The 16,627-nt window shown below is 41.0% G+C and overlaps 1 protein-coding gene across 1 annotated transcript in view; it reads left to right on the forward strand.

Moving 5' to 3' along the window:
• The first annotated feature begins 999 nt into the window (after positions 1–999).
• sema6a (sema domain, transmembrane domain (TM), and cytoplasmic domain, (semaphorin) 6A) overlaps positions 1,000–16,627 on the forward strand; it is a 49,772-nt gene continuing 34,144 nt past the window's right edge. The window contains exons 1-3 of the mRNA XM_007897367.2: positions 1,000–1,028; positions 13,163–13,303; positions 13,641–13,758. Coding sequence (XP_007895558.1) covers positions 1,001–1,028; positions 13,163–13,303; positions 13,641–13,758 — 287 coding nt within the window. The 5' untranslated portion in view covers position 1,000. The remainder of the gene's footprint in view (positions 1,029–13,162; positions 13,304–13,640; positions 13,759–16,627) is intronic.

Here is a 16,627-nt window from a genome sequence, read left to right on the forward strand (position 1 = left end):
AACACAAGCAACGGAAACAGGATTGCATTTTTTCCAAAAGGCTCTGCTACTGAAAGGGCTTCTTTTTATAACCTAATCTAGTTAAAAGGGCACTGTGTTCATGATTAATAAGTATTTGACATATCTTTTTGGATTTGTTTACAAACACAACTGCATTGCTATGACTGCAAAATCAGATAACTTACTCAGAACAACAATGATACATGGCTGCAAGAGCCTTTTCTCCATCTAAATAGTTAAAAAAAACTTTTTCAATATTCTATGAAAAATATTGTTGATCCCCTCGATGAACGAAAAAAGATACCGAAGATACCGTCAACCATTGAAACCTCAGTGAGGATATTGTATCTGATATTTGTGTGGCTGTTTGTGGGACACTGATATACGCAAATGGGATGCTATATGATCTAAAAATACAGTCACTACAGACTCACAGTAAAATTTTGTGAAGCACTTCTGAGATGCCTTGACAAAGTGATAAGGCGCTATATCAAAGCAAGTATTATTATGGTCATTATGGATTTCCAAATCTCCTAAACATTGATGGCATACTGTGAGCAGACCAAGAAAGGCACCCCTGCCCCTTTTCTTTCCAGTTAGTGCAGCGCTTACCATCTGGGACATCTCTGTGTTTGTCTTGTGTGACCTTAAAGCAAACATTAACAGACGAGAGCTTTTTATACATCGGGGCCACTTCTGAAAGCAAACGGTTTGGGTAGCCTGCTCCACTCACTGACTAATGTTGTGGTTTGAAATTGGATCAGCCACAATACTTGTCCTGGTGCCAGAGAAATAAATTAAGTTATTCAGTAGTTTTATTACAGCTTCATTCGCAGCACCTTGGCACAACTACACCCCCCGCCCCACCCGCACTTGTCTTCAATGAGCTCATTGATGAACTTTGATCAGGAGGGAAGATCCAGAGTCCTCATTTTAAAATAAGTTTCCATCTCAGTGGCTTGCGTGCTCGCTCGCTCGCAGGCTAGGAACAAGCAAGCTTATGATCTTTGTGTCTTCAGGACTGAAAGGTGAAGGGAGAATTTACAGCGAGGATGGAACTGGTTTAAGCTGCTAACTGCTACTGGTGCTTACTTACTGTGCTCTTTAGAGGCCTGCGTGTTATTCTGGTGATGGTTTGAGGGGCACATTTCTAACCAGCGAATCTTCAATACTGCATTCAAAAGCAGTTAAGGTATTGCTTTAGCTGTTAACTGAATGGAATTTGTGAGGCTATTTATTGGAGTGAGGCCAAAAGAAAGCAGTCCTCTTTGTTTTACTTTGCTTGGCCAAGCTAGTAGGCAGAGCTAGCACCTCAGCAACTGTTCTACCGCTTCAGTATTGAGAACTTTTGGGTTAATTCCCTGTTGACACGCTCTTCCCAATTCTTACTGTTGTAATCATGATTCATTACAACAGTAAGAATTGGGAGGTGATGGTGGAGGGTGAAGAGTTTAGGCAGCAACGCTAAGCACAGTTGGCACACTGCATTTACTCACCACTTTGAGACCAGCCAGAGAGATCTGACAGTTTTCAAAGGATATTTAGGGGTTTGAAAACCTATTCACAGTTTCCTTATTTTTGCAAAAAAACTTTTTTTTCAGCTTATGGCAGTCCGTTCCTCCAACCTTGTAATTTGTTGTTAATTTGTTGTTATTGAGCTGTCATTCCTTTCCATTGGAACATCACTTGGTGTCATTCGAGAGCTGACTTTTGCTTCAGTAAGCAATTGTCATTGTTCTGAAAACTGGATTTCATATGATCGGACCAGTCTGCTATACAGCAGGTCACACAGAAGCAACTGAATCAAGCTGAGCTCCCTCAGCTTGTTTGACAAAACCATCTGGTTCGCCTTGTTTCAGCATGCATTTGTTTCCTTCTACTAGCCTCAACCAAACAGTGCAACCACCACAGTGCCAGCTCTAAACCCTCTTCACTTGATGCTTTTCCTGCAATGCCTCGCAGGCAGATCAGACCATTTTTGTGCGCTCTTATGTACATAACACATTCATTTCAATGGTGAGATGTAATCCCTTTGGAAGAACTTGCATAAATTATTTCAGAGGATGCTGAGGACTTGCAAGTAGGCTGTTTAATGAAAGAAAGCAGCTGGTGGAAATTGACTTATTTGGAGACTTAATTTGAAAAACCTTACGAAGTTTCCAAGTTAAATTAATTGGAGTATAAATGATTGTAGTCTAAATGAATAATCCTGTGATAACCGATCTGCTTAGTTCAGAAGTCTCCATTTTTAACCAAAAATGTTGCTTAGTTTTGTACTTTTGCTTGGATATATAGGCTTGTCCAGGAGATCAACGTCTTCTGGGTAGCAGACACCCTTTGGCAGGATGAACCAATCTCTGGTTCAGTCCTTCAGCTGCCATTCTGGCCAACAACTGCTAACACTTAATAATAATAATAATCCTTGCATTGTGATATATAGCGCTTTTCACGTCGGGAGGACGTCCCAAAGCGCTTCACAGAATATACTGTAAAGTGAATTGACTGTATATTTGTGGGCGAACGCGGCAGCCAATTGCGCACAGCAATGTCCCACAAACAGTCGTAGATTGAAAATGACCAATTTATTATTGTTTTGGGTTTTTTGGAGGGATTATTATTAGGCGTGTGGAGTAAGGAAACTTGCCCAAGGTTTCGCCCTGCCTGGAATTGAACTCAGGTCTCTCGCTTGCAAAGCGAGTGCTCTAACCACTGAGCTACAGGACTCCACTTATCCCAAATAGCAGGCAGATTGGAGTGACAAGCAAGCACACATGAGGGATTGACTCCCTCAGCCATCTAGTTGGGATAAGAACACTTTGCTGCCAACTCTAATGGTTCGCTTGTAACTTAATGTATTTTTTCTGTAAAGTGCACATTCAGGGCTCAGTGCCCATCTAGGCCACGATGCTGAGTTCCTTGGTTCCCTTTCAAATTAATAAATTTTGCGTTCATCAGAGCAAGGCAAATTTTGAGAGAAATGTGTAAAGCTTATATCGAGGCATGTGTCTTAGTGGTTAGAGCACTCGCCTCACAAGCGAGAGGACCTAGGTTTGATTCCCAGACGAAACGTTTAGCAAGTTTCCATACTCCATATCTCTTTGTTCATCTAGCAGTAAGTAAGAACCGGTTGGCGGATTGCTTTTCCGGGGGTAATACTCTCTCCAAAAATAATAATAATTTGGTCACTCAATAATAATAATAATAATCCTTCCATTTGCCATAGCGCCTCATCACATCTTTGAGACGTCTCAAAACGCTTCACAGAATATACTGTAAAGTGAATTGACTGTATATTTTGGGCGAAACGCGGCAGCCAATTGCGAACAGCTGTTTGTGGGACACTACTGTGCACAATTGTTTGCTGCATTTCGCCCACAAAATGTACAGTCAATTCATTTTACAGTATATTCTGTGAAGCGTTTTGAGACGTCTCAAAGATGTGATAGGCACTATATCAAATGCAAGGTTTATTATTATCGCAGTCTCTTAATCGTTGGTTGTTCCTCTCACAGACCACCGTATTTTCTGAGCTATGTCAGACATGTTTCATTGTCACAATGACTGTTGGCTGTAGATTTTAACACTGATCTGTTATAAGTGGATGTTGGTTTCTTGCATACCGGTGTTATTTGCTTGCTTTATCTTTGCTCTAACCCATCTCCCTTGAATTCTTGCATTACCTCTGTTGAAGACATTTGAACATTTTTTTAAACAATATAATTTAAATTTATCTTTCTCCCTAACCTTCAGGTCACTGAGCTTTGGTTACCTTATGTTACCTTGCACCATGGTCATCATAAATTTGTAACCCCAAGCATGAAGGTTAGCAAACCCATTCAGTTGTGGATGTGTTTCAGAGATGAGCCTAACCTTGCCCAATGTCCATGTATGCACACTTCCAGCAAGGATCACTGGTTAGTGGTCAGCAGCAAGAAATCTGATTTGAGTTTTCTCCCTAACGTGGGGCACTGAGGTCAATTGTAGCCTCCCTATCTGTCTGTACCCCAGCTAAGATCATAGCTTGGCACAGACTGAGGATTTTCACAGTCTTATATGGCTTAACTACTCAATGAATAATACCACTGTTATTTGAGCTGAAAAGTAAATACAAAGCTTCCATAATTTCCGAAATAGGTTTTTTAGTTTTAAAATATATTATAAAAATATTTAATGAAGCTGGAAAATAAGTTGTATTCTTAGATAGATAGGAAGGTAATAACTATTTATGCTAATCTTAAGCAGCAGTTAGTTAACATTAAAACAATCTTACTTATGAGAATCTGACACTCAACACTATTATTGCCATGTGGAATTCTGATAAAACACTGACATAGAAAGCTCATCTACAACAACAACAAGATGTATAGCGTCTTTTACGTCGGGAGGACGTCCCAAGGTGCTGGACAGTGTACAGCACTTCAGACCCGGGTTGTGGGGGGAAGGGAGGGGAAGGGGGGTGGCTGATGGCATGGTCGAAGAGGAGGGTCTTGAGGCGGGACTTGAAGGAGGCTAAGGAGGGGGCGAGGCGGAGTTACTGGGGAATGGAATTCCAGAGGTTCGGGGCAGAGTAGCTGAAGGCTCTCCTACCAATGGTGGGGCAGGTGGGTCGGGGGACGTGTAGCAGGCCAGAGCCAGCTGAGCGGAGGGAGCGGGCTGGTTGTTAGGAGGTTAGGAGGTCACAGAGGTAGAGTGGGGCGAGACCATGGAGGGCTTTGTGGGTGAGGACCAGGATCTTGAACTGGATCCTCTGAAGGATAGGGAGCCAGTGGAGTCGGACGAGAGTGGGGGAGATGGGCTCACGGAATTTGGTGCGGGAGAGGACACGGGCTGCAGAGTTCTGGATTATCTGCAGCCTGTGGAGGGAGGAGTTGGAAAGGCCGACAAGCAGGGCATTTGCATAGTAGAGCCTGGAGGTGATAAAGGCACGAACAAGAGTTTCATCGGCCTGAGGGGTGAGGTAGTGGCAGAGTCGGTCGATGTTATGGAGGTGAGGGAAGGCAGAGTGGGTCATGGCTTGAATGTGGGGAAGAAAAGACAGTTGAAGGTCGAACAAGACACCTAGGTTCCTGACTGGCTGGTGAGTTGTAGTGTGCAACCGTGGAGGTTGATGCTGCCAGAGCCTGAGGTGCTGAGGCGCCAGCACGAGCCAAACAGGTGGGCTTCAGTCTTGTTCACATTCAACTGTATATTTTACATTCATCTATAGGTTTATGGAGACTGCTTTATAAAATAAAATTGATTAAAATAAAATCACTTGATGGTTTAAAGTGAGTAAATGAATTACGCTTCGAGTGATAATTCTGCAATGTCAATGAATTTACGGATTTTTTAAATTTTGTTTGAAACCCCATTAATTGCGCACACCCAGAGATCGGTGACGTTACTAGCAGTGAATAATGCTCATCTGCTGCCAGAGATTGGGAATGGCACCAACCAACCAGGAGAAAGTAGCCTTTGTCTAAAACTTGCTCATTTACTATGCATTACATAGTACTTGCAGGATGTGTGTGTGTTGGGGGTGAGGGGTTGCTAGACAGTGTGAAAAACTTGAAAATAATTGGAAAAATTCAGCTCAAACTGGATTCTACATTTTATGTTTCGCCCATAAAATACAAGTCAATCCACTTTACAATACATTCTGTGAAGCACTTTGAGGCATCTGAATGATGTGATAAGCGCTATATCAAACGCAATATTATTTTTCGCATTTTGTCTTCACTGTGGGAAAGGCTTTGGAATTCTATGCTTGTATCAGATATCTCGCAAGCCTTTAGTTTTCCTTTTTTGTTGTTGCATTGTCAATGTCTGGAGATAATAGAGGCTGCATTGAGTCCGTGCGCAGGTTCGAAGATCAGATAAAAAATCTAGAGTTCCATCGGTTGTTTTACTCCACTTCTCAGTGTAGCAGAAAACAGGTCGTTGGCAATTATGTTAATGAAGTGCACACAGTCCAGAAATGCCATGTTTCAGTAATGAGGACATAATGTCTGCACTGTTTCCTACTGGCTGCCTGGACTCTTATTATGGGATGTACAGTGATGTGTGCAAGGCTAACCCTGATTTGGTCTGAAAAGCAGAGCTTTGTAGGATGCACAAAATGCCATGGATAGGGACCATGCCAGAATCCAGACAGCCTTACGATCAAGTTAGCATTGTTCAGAGGTTAGTCTCAGCTTTGTGTGCTCATCGCATAACGAGTAAAGGATGCTATTTCAGTTGTTCAGCTTTTATACAGTGTAACGTATCCACAATAACTAATAATGCCCCCCCAAATATTTTTGATCACTCAATCCAAGACTGTCTGTGAGACACTACTGGCTCAATCAGCTGCTGTGTTTCGCTCACAAAATATGATCACAATATATTATGCAAAGCACTTTGAGACGTCTCAACGACGTGATAAGGTGATATATTAAATGCAAGGATTATTATTATTATAACTCCTCACATACACTGTCTTATGTCCCCATTTGAAGATGAAGAGTTAAAGACCTTTTTAAGAAAACTGTACTCTTCTGCTTAAGCACAGTACAGCACAGTTAAGAACTTTATAAATCCATTGCGTTGCCTTCCTAGGTTAAATCATTGTTTATGCTATTTGACTGAACCACATGAGGATTAATAGCTTTTAGTTTGTATTGGATCAGTGATGTTCTCGTAGTTAGTACTCAAATCTCTTATAAATGAAATGAAAAATTCCACAATGGGCTTGTTTCCTGTGTACTTGATAATTTATCAAAGAAGTGTTGTCTTCATGAACAAAGTGCTTCAGCAAATTGTATTTTGTCTATGTACAAGCAGAAAACACTCAGTTTTAAGTAGAATTGAAATGCATCAACCGTGTCTGACAACCTCACTTAAAAATGATTGATGGCTCTTCGGGTCTTCCTAAACAGAAAAAAGGATTGCCAAACAGTTTTTTTTATGAACCCATGTGCTCTTGCTCCTTCTCTCATTTTCTCTTTCTCTCAAAGGCACTTCACCCCTTTCCCCTCTCCTTTGATTTCTACTGGTCCCAATAAACCTCTCATACCTTGCTCTCATACTCATTGTTGGTATGGGCTCCTCGAATTTGAGTGTCAGAAGATGATTCAGCCATGAAGTGTATCCTAGCAAAACCCAATCCCCTCATGTAAACAATGTCCACTCCACACATGTGCACCTCCAGCAGGGACTGCTGCATAGCGATCAGGAGCTGTGATACAAATGGAAATTGAACCCAGGATCTTCCCAGTCTCTGGTTTAGCTAGTTAGTGGATAAACTATCGAGCCAGCTATATCCTTTAAATATGATGTCCTCACCAGTTGCCTGTACATGTGCACTTGTAGCACACTGAATAAGGACTATTACTAAGTAAGAACAAGACTGTGTAGTGGTGCGTGTATTTATATTGAGTACTTTGTGTACATTTCGTTGGCTGTGAAGTAGACATCAAATAAAAATACATAGAAAGGTAAGCAGCTAAAAGGAACTGTTTATTCTGTCTGTGGGAAAAAGCGCTATACAAATGTAATTTGTTGGTGTTTTTGTTGCTCGTCTCAATAGTTAAGAGCATTATTTGCCTTTGACTGGGAGATTCCAGCTTGAATCCTGATCTTGATTTTGGATTGAATTCTTATGTTTTTTATAGGAAATAATATCTTGGGATACAGTATGTAGTCTGCATGAGCATGCGACTGCCAGGGTGGTGGGAGGCAAACTGGGTGGACCTCGGTCTTCTTTCGTCCAGCAATTCTTATATTCTATGCTTTGCACTGAGGGCTGGGCTGAAGTTTTGTGTGAAATAGAGGGAGTCGGGTTCTGATGTGAAAGGAGATGAGTTCCCTTCCTGTCAGACTCTGCTATTGTTCAGCTCTCAAAGAGGCTATCCCGCATGAAGGGAGTTGTATAAATGCAAGTTGTTGTTCCTAATTTACTCAAATATGTGAACCAAGTTCGCACGACTGAACAGGTCCACGGGCAGGAATGCCTCAGCATTTGGCAGCGAAACATTAGAAAGGGAAATTATGGTGTGAGCACAAAACCCCTACATTTTCTTTGTTATTTTGCAGCGATAGCAGAGAACAGAGAAGAAAAATGATACAATTAAGCAGGAAGACACTAAGATTGATACAGCAGAAAAAATCTTGATGCTTAATTTTGCGGTGCTCATCTGTGTTCTACCTCAGGCTGCATTTGAACAGGTGTCCTGGAAGATTCCCAGGGGACCATTTGCAGCAATGGTTACAAACAGAATTGATTAGCTCTGTGAGGGTATTCTAGTGCAGCAGGACGGATATATCACAGTGCAATCTAATGGTCTCTGCAGTACAGGTTCTTTCCTATTTAGGGGTAGTTATTAACAGTGCTGTGTAGGTCAAGAGAGGGGTTGGTTCAATTTAAACATTCATTTGTGCTTCAAAGTTTTGCTAACCCCTAGAGCAGTGCTGGTCTATCCAATGCTGTTGATGTATGTGACCCTCATTGCTCTACCTTATCACTTGTGGAAAACAAACTCTCTTAGGTGACATATATATATTAAAGAGGGAATGCTCTCCTGAGCCTTAATCTTTATAAATCAAAACCATCAAGAGATCTATGTCTTGAAATATTCACTGGTTTTCATTCGTCAAAGATCAAATCTTGTAATTGTTGAAGATAATGGAAGATTGTTTCAGGACAGCTGTCGTGTCTTACTCAGTTTCAAATGCTTTAAACTTTTTTGAAAAGCTTGAGATAAGAACTAGCAGCATATAAAGCCCAATCCATTCCAAGAAATGCTGACAAGAGGGAATCATGTCTGCTTAATATGGATCTCATGTGGGTTATGAACTCGGTGTGACTTTAATGTTTTGGATTTTTGCTGTCTTTAGTGACATGCTGCCTAATTGGTTTACATTCACAAGAGCTCACAAAAGATTGAGATGAAACAGGTCATTCGACCAATTTGATCTCATTCTTCCATTCCAGAAAAGGTTTAAATCAGTATACGTGTGAAGTTCTATATTGGTATGAATCCGAAATCCTTTTTCCAGTGTCCAGTGTAAATATTCAGGATTAACCTATCAAAACTGAAACTTATGTATATATTGACCTCTCTGACCCAGACTGCACCACATTTAACTTCAGTTTTACCTCTGTGTAAAACTTGTGGTTCAAAGCTTGCCCTATATTAATATAACAAATTACTCTATACAGCAATGTCATGCACTATTGTAAATGTCACATTGCTAGACTGTGGAAGGGTGGATTTGGGTGGTAGAGAGCGGGTTTCACTCTATGGGAAGCCTAGCTGAGTGAGGTTAACCGGAACAGTTCAGACATTTTGCTTGATTCCCAAAGTAGCTTTAAAATAAAGCAACTATGGGACTGGTATAAACAAGGTTAAGCCTATCCAGTATGAACAAAGATTGTTCTAAAAGTCTCAGTAACTGCATCTATCATGAAGGACTTCCCAATAATAATAATAATCCTTGCATTTGATATAGTACTTTTCACGTCGGGAGGACGTCCCAAAGCGCTTCACAGAACACACTGTAAAGTGAATTAACTGTATATTTGTGGACGAACGCGGCAGCCAATTGCGCACAGCAATGTCCCACAAACAGTCGTGGATTGAAAATGACCAATTTATTATTGTTTTTGGTTTTTTTGGAGGGATTATTATTAGGCGTGTGGAGTAAGGAAACTTGCCCAAGATTTCGCCCTGCCTGGAATTCAACTCAGATCTCTCGCTTGCAAAGCGAGTGCTCTAACCACTGAGCTACAGGACTCCTAAATGGCTCAGTGTGTGAATGGACAGCTTGATGTGAGGTACTGAGCTGTCCAGATTAGGAAGGTTTGATTCCTGTTCTCTAGCGAATTAGATCGTCTCAACCAGGACAGCAGTAGAGGCTTTAATGCCGTGAGGTTAGCATGGGACTGTCAGTCAAGGTTGCTGCTCCCTATCGCTATTCTTTGATCTTGACTGGAGAGTAGATATTGGGTCAGTTCCAGGATCGAGTCAGGTTGTGATGCGGCAACAGTCTAATAGTCTGGACAGCTAGCCATGCAGCTCGCTGTGCAGGTTGACTTGCGCACCTACGTCAGGTCATTGAGTTCCACTGACCCATGTACTCCTATAACGATGAGTCAGAAGAGGAGGGGAGAAAATTGCGGTCACGGAGGAAAAAAACTATCACTAGAATCAAAACACATTAGTGTCTGGGGTATACTATTCAATCACAACAAGCTGTTCTCTTCTTTTTAAACATCTTTTTCATACTTATTCATTAAGTGGAATAACCTTTAAATTTCTTCATAAGGCAGTGGAATTTTAATTGTTTGGATAAGTGTAATGCTGAGCAGAAAAGGCTAGGCTCTGACCTCCAGCTTCATTGCGTAACTTCTCTGTGATGTCTCCTTGAGTCATGATCCAGCCCTTTACCCTTCATTAGCTTTATCTACTCTTCCGCCAACGATGGGCACTTAATCATCTCCCAGAGATTTATATTTTATCCTTTGCAGACTGCTGACCATATTTCACCTCTTCTAACATTAAACGCTGCTTCTGTCACCTGGGTGTGCAAAGACAGAATTTACTACAAAAATAGCAGCTTTTCCTTCAACGTAGAGTGTGACACTTGTTGCTGAGATGGACTGAAAAGGGTGAGATATCAAAAATAACCAAGAAAGAGGAAGTGCTCAGTAAACTGTGGATATACTAGAGAAGAACAGAGGCATGTGAGCATAGTGGGTAGGTAGTGATAATCTGTTCCAAAATACGTGGTTGTGACTGTGATTGATATTATAATGTCACTGTTTTCTTCAACTGCCTGGGGGAATACTTGGCTTGGAGGGTGAAGATAGGAGGTTGGTAGTAATATCCCATTAACAATATAATATGATTATGATTGACATTGTAATGTCAGTGTCATTTTGATGCTCATCACTTGAAAAGGTATTCGGTATCTGAGGGAATGCGATGTGAAGCTATTCCTACTGTTAAATAGTTTAGTGGAATGAAGTATAGAATGTACAAAACTTACAATCTTTAAAAAAANCTTGGGAAAGTAAGATAGAATACATTGTGATTAATATTTGGAGATACTGTACGTGCTATTGTTTTCTCATGCCTACTGCATCGATGAAAGAATTTTAGATTAGGGACCAAGCAATGTTCCTTTGAGGAAAATTTATGTTAACATATGTCATTGTAATGAATGCTAGTGGTCTGTATTCTGGGCTCAGGATATTTTGTTGAACGGTAAAAGGTAAATTTATACAAGATTGAAGTAACCGTTTAGAAATGTAGTTTTCAGAGGGATGCTAATTCGATATATTTTGAGTTGTTTTCTTTCTGCTCAATTAGAATCAATTACAACTGTAATTGATTGGCATGATTATCAAAGTATTAAGTTATAATAGGTGATTAGTCTTTCATTCTTGCAATCCTCATTGAAAGGTGTTTTCAGATGAGTTGGACAGTCATTGTGTTAAAAATGCTTTATGAATTGTTATAGCAAGCAGATAAATATTATCAAAAACCCTCTTGTTGTAGTCAACACCCAAAATTCTCCCCCCCCTTTCTCCCTATTCAGTGATCTCCATTGTGTTTGAGACATTTATCCTTTGTACCCTTAGTGCTCTGTGAGTTGGTTGGTGCAGACTCTTATGGGTTGAATGGCTTCCTTCTGTGTTGTAAATTTCTATGAAAGTAGTGATGTAAATGCATATTACTGTTGGTTACATACAGATTGCAGTACAACAATAAGAAGTTGTTCTAAGGCTAAAAGTCTGGCAAATTATGTCATAAAAGCGCCACATTTATAGAACAAGCTTAATAATTGCAGCCCAATTTGATCTTAGTTGTCAGTAAGTAATTCGTAAATTGTTAGCTGGCCTTGCAAAGCCTTGCCTCCTATTCAACATAAATATAATGCTGGAATATAAGAAATAAAATTGTTTCAGGATAGCTCGGTCAGGAGAATGCCAAACTCTTAATCCAGGAATCAAGCCCCGTTGTTGATGAATGACCTAAGCACGAAGATGTGAACCCCTATGATGGGCGCCATATAAATGCATCTTATTGTTATTGGTGTTTCTCTTCACACTGAATCATGCTGGGATACAGTTTTATGGATGCTAGCAAGTCTCCAGTACCTTTGGCGCAATTCTTACACTGTGTGAGCCAGGCAGTGATGGTCAGCAGAATGTTCCACCACTGAGCCTTATTCTATTCTCACCTGATATTCACATATGCACTCAAACCTTTTAGAAGAGGGTCACTGAATAATAATGTGAAATGGGAACCCTGCCTGATTTCTTTCCCCCTCCCATCCCTTGACTTCTTCTGGGTTTCACTTGCATCTGAGCTCTTGTTTATACAGCCCTGGAGTGGAGAGGATTATATGACCGGTAATGAGCTGTTCTTGACCACACTCCCTTAGATCCTAGCATTTCAGCAATAATTGTGTCAGCCCCGCTCCTGACCGACACATTGTGCAGTGACTGCCTTCATCTCACTGTCTGAGAGGTGAGTCTCTGTTGGCATCTGGACCGTGTAAATTCAGATAGGGGTTAGGATTTACACTTCATACGAAGATCCAAACTGGATCAATGGTGCATTTGTTGTGCTGTAATGATGTGCCATGCCACAAGACCGAGAATGACCATTGCTGTTATGGGAAAATGAAAAATTAGAATGACGTCCTCCTGATGTGAAACACGCTATACAAATGTAATTTGTTGTTGTTAACTGAATGCACAGGGCAACTAGATCCTGTGTTAACAATTGTGTCAGGGAGGTCGAAGACTCAGGCCTGTTTTCCTCTGTTCCCCTCTTCCTCATACAGCTGGCTTTGTTGCACTGCTAAGAAAGTAATCTGAAAACAACAGGGTATGTTCGAAAATAAATGAGCTAATAATTCTTCAGTTTATATCCTTTTAAAATGGGTGGGAATGTTTAACGCAGACATCTTGAACATTTTCTCCAATATACTGTGTATCATAAGCTCAATAAAGTGGTTGAATGCTAGAAAGATTGATGGAAACAAATTGATCTTTTTGAATTATAAATAAGAACTGCTAAGTGTGCATGATCAGAATATTAGTCACTGTTGAGAGTCTTGTACGTTTATTTTACATCTACAAATGGGCTGTGATGCTGACTTCTGTCTTGTTTTGCCTTTGTTTCTTCTGCAGGCTTAAGTGAAGAGAATAAATCACAAGCTAGCTGTGCTACTATGAAGTCTGAAGCCTTGCTGCTATATGTGTCGCTACTACATTTCGCCGGGGCTGGTTTCCCCGAAGACTCTGAGCCTATCAGTATTGCACATGGCAACTGTAAGTCCTGAAACCAACTCAGACATTGGGGTAGGGGTAAAAGACCTTGAGAACCGATAGATAAATATCTGAGACTGGGGTGGGATGTGCTAGTTAAATGTTTCCACAATGTAGCGCAGTGAAAAAATTATTATCCTCGCAAGCACAATTTCTTAGCTTGTAAAAGAATTAAGAGTGGTGTCCCCGCTGACTCATAACATGGATTAGGGGAATGAATGCTTGTGAAAATTGCTGTGCGATTACTTTAGTGCCTCGGGCACTGAACTAGCGTGTGGTGGACTGAGTGCAGGAATTGTAATTTAGGCTGATAGTGTGATTATATTGCTTCTCCTCTCAGATACAAAACAATATCCGGTATTTTTGGGTCACAAACCAGGACGGAATAACACACAAAGACACAAGCTGGAAATCCAGCTGATAATGAAAATGAACCGAACACTCTACATTGCTGCTAGGTAGGAATTCTTTCACTAACTTGTCAAATGCAGGCTGGATTTACTTACAAATGCTTTGAAGCTTCAATCTGGCGTTGGGATGCAAGAGAAGCTGCTCCAACGACTTATCTTGTGTATAAAGGGAGCTGTGCAGATGTGACTCGGTTGTCAATGTGGGGGCAGTGGGGCCCCACTGGATGCAGGACATGGCTCAGTGCCTGATAGTCCCTACGTAACAAATCCTTGATCTCTGTTCAAGGGAGTTACAGTGCAGAGAGTGAGGCGAGACTGCAGATGAGGCACCCTGCTGCTGCTTTTGTATTTGTTCTAATGATATTTTACAGAGTGGTGTTGACGGAAGTCACCTGGCCACAATCTGGAAGAAGAACCTGAAGCAGGAAGGGAAATGGGTCTTTATCATTTCACAATATGCTGCTGTTTTGTTTATTGCTTTGGGAGTTTTACTTACTTCTAGAAATGCAGAACTGCTGACCACCAAGTTATAGGTACACTTAGGTTTTGATGGCATACTAGAATTGTTGATCACAGACATTAGGTAATTGGTAGTCTGCCCATTTACAAGAATGAAATAAGAGAAATGCTGTTTGAACAAATTGTACCGTCAAAATCCACTGTCGCAACACTTTACTATACATTCCTGTGAAGCACTTTGAGATGTTCTCCCAATGTGAAAGGCGATTTCATAGAATCATAGAATATTACAGCACAGGAGGCCATTCAGCCCATCGTGCCTGTGTCGGCTATTTGGAAGAGGTACCCAATAAATCTAATTCCTCCGCTGTTTCCCCATACCCTGCAAATTTTTCCTTTCAAATACTTATATTTGATTTATGAAATATAAATCTTATTAATGTTATTATTTTGTTTGCTTTTTTCCCCCCTCAACAAATGTTCTCCTCTGCCCCACCTTTATCTGTAGATATCTCCTCCCCCCCACCCGTCTACTGGAGTTAGATCACTGACTGCTTGGCTGTATCTCACTCAAGTAATCATTATTGATTGTCTTAAGCCTTTGTGGTGAGTCTTAGCAAGCTGTCTGACTGCAGCTGAACTCCACCTTGTCCTCACTTGGCATCACTTCCAGCAAAGATTTCTCACCAGAAGAGATTTCCTATCTCTTTTTCCTCCTCTTGCTAACCCTGAGGCCAATTGAAGTCCAGTACCGTTGTCTGGGTGAGAGCAACACAGACTGGAGATCTAACCTTGGATCTTGCCAGTCTAAATGGTTCAGCAAATCACTGCATAAACTCTCTGGTGAAACTCTTTATTTGCCATTGCAGCTCCCAGATAAGGAGGTAGGTACCGTGTAGTTAAATGGGGCCTGGTAAAGCTGCCTTTGTTTGTAAACAAATGTCCATAAGCCCTGTCACGTGTGCGCAACCTCATTCTGAAAATGTCTGTGACTTTTCCCGATCCCCCAAATAAATAACTATTTAGATGAAGATCTTACCATTACAATAAAATGGCATTGTCATCGGTAACTTTCCATAAACCCAGGGGGCTCTATGTGCATGCTAAGCAGTAGGTTATAGAGGTCATTCTTACATACTGGGGTTGCAAAATGCTTTTGGTGCCTGAGATAAAATTAGGGGAGACTAGATTCAATTTTGAAGACTCGACGTCGGAAAATTAACTGTTGCCGCCAGTGTGTGAGACCTGGTAACTGGGTTAGTGTAAGGCAGCTGCAGGCTATATTTAATAACATGAAGAGAATCCCAGGAACTCATTAATCTTTCCATCAACAGTACGGTAACCGGGTTTGGGCACTGATTTATGACGTGTATAACCAGTAAGATCAGATTGGTTTGGAAAAGTTCATTAGAAGAGGATTTGGGTGTTCATAATCTGTGTGAGAAGCTCAGTCCTTCAGGTTGCTCTTAAAGGAGCACTGATGTCAACAGAAATTGTTAATGATTAGTCACAATAAGGCTGTGCTCAAGTGGCATGTAGTTGGCGTTTGAAGCAATTTTTACTGTAGCATTGCCTTGTTTGCGAAGAAGGCAAAACTTTTCAAACACTTTCAGTACATTTACTTTCCAGCCCTGTAAAGGCAGCAAAGAGAATCCCAGGAACTCATTAATCTTTCCATCAACAGTACGGTAACCCGGTTTGGGCACTGATTTATGACGTGTATAACCAGTAAGATCAGATTGGTTTGTCAGTGTGTCAGTGCTTTTTCATGCCAGTAGTGTGAGCTTGATGCTGCTAGTCGCTGTTAGAAGCCTGAGCTCTCTGTACAACTATACAGGCCACCACCACCCTCCCCTAAAAACAAATCCAGAGATTGGAAATATCCAGTGGTCGGAAAACAATAAGCCCTGAAAGCTGACTGTTTCCACCCCCCTGTGAAATTTGCACACCTTAATTAATGTAATTTCAGGAGCTTTGCAGTCCCCTTGTGTATAAACTCCTGTGCTGCACTTCAATTGCATGAGGAGACAAAGCAAAATGCAAGAGACGCCTTGTAAAGGGAAAGCATAACTGAAATTAAATGGAAATCATTTCCCGTAAAAGAAAGCAGGCTAATCTACATATGGTTTTGTAAATACTTGGGTTATCCTTGAAGCTGGTGTATATTTAACGTGCCCAGTTTTTAAAGGGACACTGACTACAGTATATTTTTCAAAACACTTTGGGTGAGAGATAGCTCTAGGTTTGTCTCTGACATTGAAGAGGTGGGGGAGAAGACTTTGTGATATTCACGAAAGCTTTAATTATGATTTCTGAGAGCTCTAAAGGTGATGAAAGAAAAAAACAGAGAGTGAAGCACATCACAGAGATGGAAGCAAGTGGTGTTTCACTCTCCAGAGTAACTCTTTCCACCCTCTTGTGAATATTGGAAATTACCTCCCTCCCCTTAATCACAGAC

Source organism: Callorhinchus milii, unplaced genomic scaffold (assembly GCF_018977255.1).
Source record: "Callorhinchus milii isolate IMCB2004 unplaced genomic scaffold, IMCB_Cmil_1.0 Scaffold1, whole genome shotgun sequence".
Taxonomy (NCBI): domain Eukaryota; kingdom Metazoa; phylum Chordata; class Chondrichthyes; order Chimaeriformes; family Callorhinchidae; genus Callorhinchus; species Callorhinchus milii.